This window comes from Leuresthes tenuis, unplaced genomic scaffold, assembly GCF_036924035.1.
Source record: "Leuresthes tenuis unplaced genomic scaffold, fLeuTen1.0.hap1 SCAF_5, whole genome shotgun sequence".
In the NCBI taxonomy this organism is placed as follows: Eukaryota; Metazoa; Chordata; class Actinopteri; order Atheriniformes; family Atherinopsidae; genus Leuresthes; species Leuresthes tenuis.
Genome location: NW_027325359.1, coordinates 2865008 through 2877270, shown reverse-complemented (window position 1 = coordinate 2877270; position 12263 = coordinate 2865008). Strand labels below are relative to the sequence as shown.

Here is a 12263-nt window from a genome sequence, read left to right as displayed (position 1 = left end):
ATTTCAATTAATTTATGAAAAAAGTGCAGTATCATCACAATATTCTACACCTGTTTAATCCTTCCTTCCTTAATTAGGTATGACTTGAACTTCAGCAGGAAACATATTCTCTGGGAGCTTCCAAGGTCTTTTGGGCCGGGCTAGTAACTCTTGGCAACTTGATATGTGTAAATATCAAGTTATGCCTCAGAGAAGCATGGGCTGACCTTATGTTTTATCTAATGTGATTTTTATGAACAGTTACCTATGGGCCGTGCTGTCTCTGCCTTCACGTTCTATGAACTATTGCATTATTCCTATTTCTCACATTCTTTGATCCATCTCCAGCCCCCTGTTTTAATCTTGTCAGTTGTTTTTCTTTTTTCATGGTCATTCTGTTGAAAGAGTAGATTGCATTCATATCTGATTACAAAAGAGAAAGACTCTGGAGGGCTACTCTTAATCTGGGGACTATGTTCATTCTAGGGAATAGAATGAATTCTCTGCTAAGACAAAGCTGTTTGCTGCTGGCTCTTCAAAACAAATCAGTTCAAGTATTTTCATTTCCATTGATGAGAGCTGCTGGATCTCTAACTGCTGCATAGTGCTGATGCACAGTACCTCCCTGTGTAGTGAGTGTACTGACCTTCTGCCTAATGAGTTTATTTTCTTTGATCCCTGTATTCTCATTATGGTTACAAATTCTGACTATATGTGAACAAAGTCTTTGTATTTATTTGTCTTATTGTTACCTTTTCCCTCTCTTTATCTTAGTGCCAGCAATATCGTGAACAAGCTTCAGTATTGGAGAACCAGCCAACGGGGACTTTTGTGTTACAAGTGCATGCCGAGGATGCAGATGAGGGAGCGAATGGAAAAGTCAAATATGGCTTAATGCACAGAGACAGCTCCATGCCTGCCTTCAGAATCCATCCAGACACAGGTACAGCAGTCATAGATTGTTAGAGGCAAAATTGGTCTCAATTATATGAAGAACACAGGCTATCCTGTAGATAGACAGTGCTGTAGTTTAATGATAACTGACATATTTAATGGTGATTTTAAAATGAATTGTGAGATGAGAGGAGAGGCTGCATAGATAGGCCTGAGATAATTACCTTATCCCATTTCACCCATTCCCCGTACCACTTAGCCTATCCCTACGTTTTATGCATTCATGCCAAGAGCTAGTGTGTCCCCATACATTCTTGGATAAAGGGGTTGGGTGAATGATAAGACTACATGGGCCTTAAAATCGAGTTACTCCAGAAGCGAGAACTTTCATGTGATCATACAATCAACACACTTTAAGACAGTTAATGATCAAGAGTGTGCATAGAAATGGTCTTTATTGGTCATTAAACATGCTGAATAGCATCTGGCTAACTACAACAGTTTTTTTTCTTTGTAGTCGATCATATATACCACCAAGGAAGTAGTAACATTAAGAAATGGAATGTGGGGCAATTTTCTTTTTTAGCATCATTAAACGTGTTATTCACAAGAAAGCCAAAGTCAGTACATTGAACAGCATTTAATGGAATCTGGAAAAGCTTGACATGTCCTTTCATATAGAAGAAGATTGCATTTAATGAGGGGAAGGTAAATAGAGAAGCTGCTCTGAAGTCTTAACACGTGAAGTCACTGTGTTATTCTGTCAGTCATTTTTCTTTCAGTCTTGTATTCTATATTCAAGAACAAAGTCACTGTAAGTGAAAATAATGTAATATTTGCTCAAACTCTAAATTCATGATTGGTCTTGTCTTGATTGTCTTGATTTATTTATGGATGGATGATGGATGGATGGATGGATGGATGGATGGATGGACTAGGAGAATTGGAAAAGTGCTGAATGGGTGAATGAATTTGTATTCAATCATGTGTGTGTGTGTATGTGGCGGGGGTTGGTGTACGAGCTGACTATGTTTCTGACTTTACAGGCGTGATTGTGACGGCCAGGCGATTTGACAGGGAGCGACAGAGAGAGTACTCAATTACAGTAACGGCTACTGATTGGGCTGAGGAGCCGCTCATTGGCATCTGTCAGCTCACCATCCAGATACTTGATCAGAATGATAACAGCCCCAAATTTGAAAATCTGCGCTATGAGTGTAAGTGTTGGATATACATTATTCATTCTAGTATCCAAATAAAATATGAATATTAACACTGAGGCACAGTCAGAGACTGAATAATGCAGATGTAAACGGAGTGAGATTAATGGAGGGTTATCCAGTATGCCCTTTAATTTCTTTAATAGAGTTAATTGATTTAAAGAGCCCACATTCTACTCTTTTATTTGTTCTTAATTACATTTTATGGGTCTTCTAGAAGCATTTGTGCTTTATTGTAACCCCCCCCCCCCACAATATTCCATTTGCAAACTGTATTTTGTATTATTGTCAAGTTTTGTTTGAAACACACCCCTTTTTGACCACAGTGGCTTCAGCGCTGGTTCAGGACTAGAGAACCAGGAAATAACTGGTTTGCTTGTCCACAGTCAAACAGCCACTACAGAGCCACTTCATTATATTAGCCTAAACATCTTTTCCAATATGCATCTGAACCTCCCTGAATTATTGATAGCATCCTGAAATTCTGTGGAGGACCACAGTGCAGGGAGATGGTTTATCTTCACAGATCACAGAGTTTGTCTCTTTTTTCCCCAGAAAGTCAATGTCTTAGTATTAACAGACTGGTTTACAAATGCTGTGTGCTCTCTGCAGTGCTGACCAGCAACTCTAAACACTGACCAGTATTTATCTGGCAAAATTAAAGCAATATTGTTTGTAAATGTTACTGCAAACACGATTTATAAATTCAGCTCAAAATGTTGGCTGTTAATGACACTCTATGCGGCACATTAAGTGAACACTAAAGTGAACATTAAGTGTTCACAAATGGGTTTGTTGAGATTCCTACACAAACAGCTGGAAAATGAAAGAAACGGGTAGCTCATGTCTCACCACTGCTGCTATTACCATGTTGAAGCTCCATTTTGAATTGTTCTCTCTTGAATTAAGCTGACTAAACACAACACTGAATCTGGATTTTCAAACATGGCAATCACAACGGTTTAGTTGCTCCAGTTGGTCTGCATATCTCTTTACTCTGGCCCAGCAAATAGCTGTTGCAAGTGTGGTGCCAGCTTTTCAGGGTTGGATTTGTGGTCACTTGCTTGGTAGGCACTGGCTCTGAACCAACACAGGAACCGTCTTCTCTTTTTTTCTGTTGTTAAAACTCCTGCACAAAACTTTTTAGCACCTACTTCTCAAGGCCATAACTGCAGATTTGTAACAAGCACAACAACTATAACATCCTGAGGAAAAGGGGAAAAAACATGAAATGACCTCTTTAATTGACTACATTTATAGAATTATGTAACTTGTATCATATAAATGTATCTATATGGGGTTTTATTGTGCAAAAATAGTGAAGATCATTCATTAATGCTGCATCATGAACTGTATCCCAAGAAATTACTTTTACATATCAGCCTATGTACTAACCATCTTACATGTGACTATCATAATATTTTGCCCTTTACTATTTAAAAAAAAAAAACTATTTCCGTTCTTAAACATCAAACTGAGTGTGTACACTTTATGTCTGTTCTCTGTAGACTTCCTGAGAGAAGACACTTTGGTTGGCACCAGTTTCCTGCGTGTGGCAGCTCACGATGGGGACTTTGGCACTAATGCAGCTATCACTTATTCCATGTCGCTTGAGCAGCCAGAGTACCTGCAGGTTAACCCTGTTACTGGATGGGTCTACGTTAACCAGCCAATATCTCAGGTTAGTCAGCAGTTATTAGCAGTCTCTCTGTTAGCCAGCATACACAAAAACACACATTCATGCACACACACACACACACACACACACACACATACACTCATAGAGTCGTATCAGCCAGTGGCCTGTAGGTCTGTGTCAACAAAGTTAATTAATGAGCCACATCAAAGTGTCTCTGTCTGGAACTACCAATCTGGGGTATATTTGCTCCCAGAGGTGCTGCATGTGAGAAATACCACAGAGAAAGAAGATGGAGGCAAACCAATTCAGGCTAAACAGCCATTATTTAAAAGAAATTTTAACAAGCTGAGATTCCCATGGTTATTTTTGATGACTTCGATGCAATAATCAGTTACAACACTACACTTTAAAGGAGACATGCAATTCCTTTTTTTTTTTTAACAAGCTGACACAATTGTCTGAGGTCTTAATGAAATATTGGGACATTCCTTGGTCAAATTAGCCGAGAGAGAGACCTTAAAACAACTCCTTTTTCCTCCAATTATTTACACCTCTATTCAAGTGGATAATTTTAGGGCATGGAGTGACCCACTTAAGATCATTTTGCCTCTCTTTTCCTCAGGGCTTCTTCTTTTGAGATATGTAATACCTAATAACTTGTGGAGAGCACATATTTATTGTATGGGAGAGCATATTGTAAATAGTCTGAGAGCTCAGAACACACACCAGACTGACAAACTTATACTCAAATACGTACATTTCCCTCATTTATAGTTGGACCATAGTCAGTCACTCACATCATAATTCCTCCATCACATATTGGCTCCATAAACTCTGGACTTCCCTGAAGCTTCATTCATCTATGTATTGTTTGAGGTTTTAGTGGCTAAGATTAAGAACTGTTGCTTGTAGGGCCAGTATTTTACCAATGTTTGTTTTTAAATGGCTGCTACCGGTGTTGTACTGATGGTGCATTGATTGACAAATGGTAAATCTATCTATCTGGTCAGATTTCCCAGTTAGGATACAAATCATTGAACAAAGCACTGATAGAGCATTATTTTTCAATCAAGTGAGCTATATAAATGGTGATGACATTTGATGTTAATAGTGAAGCCAAAGGGTTTCAACTTCCTACTTTATTTGACCATTTTCACATGTCACTGCCTGTCACAATAGAAGCCCAGTGACAAATGTTTCAGTTTTGCAATTAACATCCCACCGACAAAGTAATTTCAGCAGCAGGTGAATAAAAAGATGCAAAAAAAAAATCAGAAACCAGACTAGGAGTGTTTTACTAAATCTGGTGTGGAATTACAAAAGGAGATTAAGTCAAGACTTAGTGGCAGTGCAGGATACAGGTGAGGCGAGTAAACAAAAGTTGAATCTACATTACGGGTGTTCTCTGACTTTCTGCTATGGAAAGTTATCTGTTACAGCCTTTGTAGCTCTCTTTTGAAACCTTTTTTTGCCAGTTTCCATCATGCTGCCTGCTGTAGAAGCCTTGCTGTGTAGTTCTACATGTCTATAACTACACATCCTGATGCAGTTGTATTACTTGTGCATAAGTTTTTTTTTTTACTGGTGTAGAATTCATTGCAAGGTCTGTGGCATCTGCTGGAGTGCATACCTGCAGGCTGCGTGCAAGTACACTTCAGCATGACACATCCACTGTCAATAACGAGAGAGAGAAATGCTCTCTTCAGGTTCCCTCAGTTTAAAAACAATCCTGGTCGGTTCAAAATTCCCCGAAAATAAGACTGCAGCTCAAGTTAATGCTCATCTTAACGCGTTTATACGCAGCACTGAGCAGAAATAATGAGGAAATTGTTCGGATATCCTTGTAAAATGATGTAAGTTCTCCCTGCAAATATGAATAGCTCACTGATTGTCAGATTCAGATATAGGAGTGTGGTAGATTACTTCGAATGGATAGCACATATTTTTTAAAAGCTAATTATCACACACAGTAACTCTGTCCACCGTAATTACTCTGTCTTTGACAAACTGAATACAAGACTTTTTGAAGCGTCATTTATCATCTGTGGAAACAGACAGCATTGTGCAACTTGAGATGACCCATCAATTTTGCAACACTTTAAGATTCTGCTTGCAATCTCAATTCTACCAGCTGTGGAAAAACTAAAAGACTAAGTAAACCAGTTAGATAACACATACAATATTACAGCAGGTCTTCTGGAAATGTGATTTATTTCAATTGCAAATAATTACGTTCATTATAAAAACTACCTGCAAAGATTACGAGCTGTCAACAGTTTTTTTTTTTTTTTTTTCTTGGCCTTTCAGTGCTATTCTCCCTGTTTTTCTTTAGTTATTCAAAAATTAGTTTTCTTTGAATAGACACTATAGCACTGTGGGGATGTTTATTATTTAGCATACTTCTCAGCACCCTGGTGTTTTATGTCTCTGGTAATATTGACTTCATGTCTTGACCACTGACTTCATGCAAAATTGAAAGTGTTAAGTCCAAAAACTCACCAAGCAAAGCTGCTGCATATTTTAGGATGGTTTCAAAAGCGATTTGAATCATCCCACAATCTCTGTGCTGTAGCTAAAATAATAAAAGCACTTCATTAAATTTTAAATGTGTCAGCTGGTCTCAAACAGGGCTTTATTTTGATTTTCTCATTAGATTCTAACAGCATTGTAATCAATATTAAAAACAAATAGGCTTAAAATAAAATGTGCAGCACCGTTCCCAGCTTTGAGATACAATGGTTGCCTTTTCAATGCAATAAGGGGGAGAAAGACTATTTTTATATCCTACTGTACATATGGATATGTTCTCATTGAAAACAAGTGCTGCTCAAGAGTTGTTCACACAGTTGTTGTCTCCAATCAACTGTGGGTGATCTGATCACAGACTTCACCCAGATTTAAATATCTGCATTATGTCGCTGCTGCCATCGTTTGACGGTGTCCACAAAGCCACTGCTGCAGTGCAGAGAAATGTTACTCAACTTAAAATATGTCAAGAAAATTCTATGGTGTTAGTTAATTTATTGACCATTTTCTTTGGACATCAATACCATAAACTATATTTTACACTTCAGACGTCTTGTCCTGACTTTTTATTTGTAAGGGAAACCATTCTAAGACGCTATCATGAAAGTATTTGATATCGATGATCACAAAGTTATTTTAGTAATGTTTTTAAAGTTAAGTTTCAAATTGAGGCAACGCTTCTTAAATCTAATAAAATCTTTTAAAAGAAAGATAAGAAGAATACATGTATACATGAATAAATAGAATACTTAATCAAAGAGTGAGCAAGTGATTAATCTGACCAAGTCTGAAACTCATCTGAAACATCAACTCCTCTCTTATTAAGTCCCAGTCTACCCTGATTGGTCAACTGATAAACTAAAAAAGGCAGAGGGTGAACTACTGCTTATACTTTTTGTGGCTTTGTAACCGGAGACCTTTTACGTGCAATAAAAAAACATGCACAAAACAAATGAAAAATATATTAAAAAAATAAAAATGATACCGTCCCTTTTAGAGGCTACATCCCCATTCATCATGATTTGATTTTTCAGGTGATTATTTCATTAACCCATAACATCATGATCCTTTCAACAACTGAACCGTTACTTTTGTCCACAGAGAACCTATATCACACGGGACATCATAGCAACAGATGGAGGAAATCGCAGCACTTCTGTGGAGTTGGCAGTCACCATCACAAATGTGAAGAACCAGCCTCCACAGTGGGAAAAAGATAGCTACAGTGTCGTCATACCAGAGAACACTGCCAGGGACACACCCATAGTGGTATGATTGCATGGAACTTTAAATTACTAAATTGCCGATGTCAGGACACATGCTGTCATGTTTGTTTTTCTTCCAATCTGGGGTTACTGTAATTGAACCAAGTGTCTGTTTGCTTGCTCTCTTGGATTAGTACAGAGTGCGAGGGTTATTTTTACACTGTGTTCTCTTTGTTCTCAGAACACACCTTTGAAAGCTTGTCAGTGCAATGGAAAATCTATAATAGATTGATGCTATAAAAGAACTGACATTAATCCACATGTACTAAGCAAGGTTCGTGACTGGAGGCCAATTAGATCTATTCAAAGTATCTTTGATGTAAAAAAATAAAGAATAGCTATCAGTCTGGAGAATGAAAAAACTTTCAAGGTCTTCACAAAAGAAGTCACTTAGAGATAAGAGATTTTTTTCAGGATTTAGACAGCAAGCTTGACTTTCATCCCACTATAGCTCTCACTCAGGTAATCAATCATTGCAATACATGTAATCAAAATTCGACACAACCCTTGACATTTTCAGACTACAAACCCCACATGCAGTCTGACCCAGTTCTTGTACCCTGTCAGATGAGAATAAATGTTACCCGAGCCACCTCAAGTAATGAAAGAGTTTGGCAAAAGAAAAGAGTTTGGGAAATAGGCTTATTCACTTCTTTGCACTTAAAGCTTGATACCACTCCATGTCTGTTAATTATGAAACTGTAGCCTGCAGCAAGTTCAGCGCAACATAAAGCTTGGAAAACAGTTAAAACAGTTAGTGGCTTTGGCCAAAGTCAAAGAGACATGCCTACCAGCGGTCCTGAAGTACAGTAATTAACAAATTGTATCTCATTTGTTTTGCCAGAATAACTTTGTTACCAGCTTTTATGCTAAGCTCATGCAAATATGAGAGTGGTGTCATCTGACACTGGGCACTCAGCAAGAAAGAAACGCTAAATTATTCCTTTAAATCCAGAACGATATCCATCTTTAGCAGCTTGAAGCAGTTGAGCATGTGGCCAGAGCCAAGAAACTATTACATGGCATAAGACCTGAAGCGGGGGCAAATATCTATCTAAGTCTAAGTCAGAAAAAATAAGCATACTGGCCCCTGTTGAGCTCACTAATTGACATGTTATATATTTTTTTGATCTTTCCATAAAAATAAAAAGTCTGATTATACAAGAAATCAAATGCTTTCATTAGTTCTTGGCGGGACTTGCTGACCTCATGGAGTCTTGCTGCAACTGTGAAATTACAACGTAAAGGTTTCAGCTTCACCTTTTTCCAAGGTACAAAGAGGGGAAAAATGAAAGTGGTCAACACTCCAGGAACACAAACATTTTTTATAGAATTACTTTGTAAACTACACTTCTTTGCTTCCTTGCTGAGACAATCAATAACAATTTTATGTGTGCCCATTTTATAAAGCTTTGGTTGCCCTGCAATTTGTTAACAGTTGCAGAGGTCAAAACTCCAATAACATAGTATGTAGAACAACTTTATAAGACGAATGTGTTTCCTTTAGTTATGTCATCATAAAACATTCAATAAAATACATTTTAAGTGAATATAAAATACTTACAAACCAGTTAAGTTTATCCACTTGAATCAAGTGTGTCACTCAGGGGTGTGTTGGGCACATCTATTTATTCATAGCACAAACTTTATAAACCTGAGATGCGATATCCAAATGTTTTCTTCATTTTTCTTGTGTAAAATGACCATTTGTGAAATGTGTTTACTTGAAGGGTTTTTTTTTGTTTTTTTTTTACAAATGTATGCTCTTAGTTTCAGAGGTAAATGTGGTACAATAAGGTTTGACAGAGAACCAGAAGATAATTCTTTCAGATAGGCAAATCCTCTTTCTGTTTTTATTGCCTTCACATGAAGAAGCATTTGTGTTCAGCGCTGTAATTATAAGTAAATTGCAAGCCTTGCAAGTTACTATTTAAAAACTACAAAAGTCAGGCTACTTGAGTCATCACTGGTTTTTGCACACAAGAAATGATAGAATTAAAGTTTTTTTTCTTGAGGTTAATACAGTATGTGTTCCTCCTGGTAATCAACAATCTGACCTAGACATTTGTAATTTCATAAAAATCCAAGTTGGGTATGGACAAAGGAGGTTTCAATGTCTAAAGTTCATGTGGCTACATCTAGGTCATAGAATTAGAAAAATTAATAACTGAGAGTCATTAGCTACATGATTGAAAACTGGGTACAAAGAGTTTAATGTCACAGTCTAAAAAGCTTATTATTTTCTCTGTTTGACCTCCAGTTGTGGAAACAATGGGTCTACTGGGTCTTTGTTTCTTTAAAGAGATATATAATTATCAAGAAAAAACACCTCCAGGAATGATATATTCTTTTTAGGTAATTAAAGAATTATTTCTGTGAGGATCAACAGTATTTTGTTCATGATCGACTAAACTCAGTTGTTTTTTTTTCTATTATGCAGCGTTCTCGCCTTTATATAAGCATTCCCTGACATCCAAGCCAAGTTAAACCATGACTGAACTTCCCATCTTTTTCAGACAATTAAGGCAACCTCTCAGCTGGGTGACCCAAGGGTGACCTACAACCTTGAGGATGGGATGGTCCCTGAAACCAACATGCCAGTTCGTTTCTACCTCTCCCCCAATCGGGAAGATGGCTCTGCATCTATACTGGTGTCTGAGCCGCTGGACTACGAGACCACTCCCTTTTTCTCTCTCCAAGTCCGGGCGCAGAACGTAGCTGCAGTGCCTCTTGCTGCTTTCACGAGGGTTTATGTTAATATTACAGGTATATTTTTTACACCTTTGTCATCAGATATGTAACAGAGATTGGTAGATTTCATCATTCAGTTGGAAAGTTGTTTAAGCACGTGTTTATATTCTATATTGTGTAATGAATTTTTAGTAAGATTAGATATCAAAGTACAATTAATTTGTATCATGAAAAGATAAGACAATACATTTATGTAGTTAATCATTTTATGTTCGAGAGAAAAAAGATATCTGCATATAGTTCTAAATACTTGAGAGTTTAATACAGACACTCTGTGGAAATAAAATGATAATTTTGCTACTAAATCTTTGTTCTTTTCTAAGATGTCAACGACAACGTGCCATTTTTCACATCCTCAATCTACGAGGCCTCAGTAACTGAAGGAGCCCAGATAGGGACGTCAGTTCTCCAAGTGTCTGCTCACGACAAAGACCTGGGTCTTAACGGAGAGGTTTGTGGTGATCTGTTTGTGTTCATGTTCTGAAAGAACAGGAAATGACAAGCTTTCACAAAAATCTCTCCAGCTAAATCCACAGAGTGCTTTTTCCTTGCGAAACCATCCCTGTCACACCAGAAGGAACATTATGTAACATCACTCACTACTCCCTTCGGTGTAGGAGCTATTGTTCCACTGTTGTCAGACTATTGTTGAGGTAGTGTTCAGAGTTGCTGTCATAAGTTATCTGAATGATTGTGACAATATTGGCAGACCAAAGTGTATTGATTTGATTTAATGAGGAGACGGATTCTGGGAATATAACGGAGACACCCTGACATTTTCTGATATAGCTCCTTTAATTTCTGATGTTTCTGCAGGTGACTGCTTCAAAGTATGCTGTATATTACTTTTCAAATTACCTGTGCTCCACAGATCACTTATTCTCTGCTGAATGACAGCAGTGGCGACCACCATTTGTTTCGTATTGACCCAAAACACGGGATCATCTACACAGAAGCTGTGTTTGACCGTGAGGCCCGCAGCTCCTACTTACTGGAAGTTCAGTCAGAAGATGGCCAAGAGTCAGCACGACCTGGCAAAAACAAACAGCCCAACACAGGTTAGAAATCAGGAGAATAGACTGATTGATGGATGGCTGATGGGAGGATGGATGAATGCATGGGAAGGATTTTTTATCCAGCAAAAAACATGTATTTGTATTTTACTCTATTATTCACAGCTTTGGGACACTCGAAATATAAGGGAACCAAAATCTGTCTATGTCTTATTATTTGCAGTGTTAAAACTGAATGGTTATGTTTGGCCTAACAGTACATGTTCATGGAGGCATTTTGGGACATAAGAAGTCAAACTCTTTCATGATACATCATAAGTGCACACTTTCCATCTAGAAAACTGGAAACCAGCACTGGCTCATTTTGCTTTCACTTTTGGGGAGACAACCAGATTTATAACCGGAGCAATGTTAGAGGTTGTTTGGAAAAATTTACCTTTTTTTTTATAATGCATTCATTTGTGCAATTTTTAGGTAATACCATATTATTGATCCTATCTGATGCCTTTTTGGTTCTACCTCCGCCAAAGTTCGAAGCAAGGCCAGCCAATACTATACAGCAGGGTTGTCAAACTCCAGTCCTCGAGGGCTGCTGTCCTGCAGGTTTTAGATGCTTCTCAACTTCAACACACCTGATTCAGATTAAATGGATCTCTTCGAAAGATTAAGTTCTGCACAAGCCTGCTAATGATGTATTGATCTGATTCAGGTGCGTTGAAGCAGGGAACCATCTAATACCTGCAGGACAGCGGCCTCGAGGACCGGAGTTTGACATCCCTGGTATACAGTTATGTGGAAACACTGCAAAGCGCTGATTGATCAGAGGATCAGCTGTGGGCATGAACATCTTTACAGCAGCGCACACACACTGACACACCTTGGTCTATGAAGTCATTTGAAAGTCTGGCACACAATTTATAACACATATATAATAAATATCTAATTTGTGCAACCTATTGCATAATGCATTCTTCAT

The 12263-nt window shown here is 37.9% G+C and overlaps 1 protein-coding gene across 1 annotated transcript in view; it reads left to right on the top strand.

The window, feature by feature from the left end:
- The window catches only part of LOC140306848 (neural-cadherin-like), a 65964-nt gene that overhangs the window by 19347 nt on the left and 34354 nt on the right, over positions 1 to 12263 (top strand). Inside the window, exons 8-14 of the mRNA XM_072385459.1 lie at positions 754 to 922; positions 1920 to 2090; positions 3602 to 3774; positions 7360 to 7527; positions 10040 to 10289; positions 10598 to 10725; positions 11146 to 11332. Of these exons, the coding sequence (XP_072241560.1) occupies positions 754 to 922; positions 1920 to 2090; positions 3602 to 3774; positions 7360 to 7527; positions 10040 to 10289; positions 10598 to 10725; positions 11146 to 11332 (1246 nt within the window). The remainder of the gene's footprint in view (positions 1 to 753; positions 923 to 1919; positions 2091 to 3601; positions 3775 to 7359; positions 7528 to 10039; positions 10290 to 10597; positions 10726 to 11145; positions 11333 to 12263) is intronic.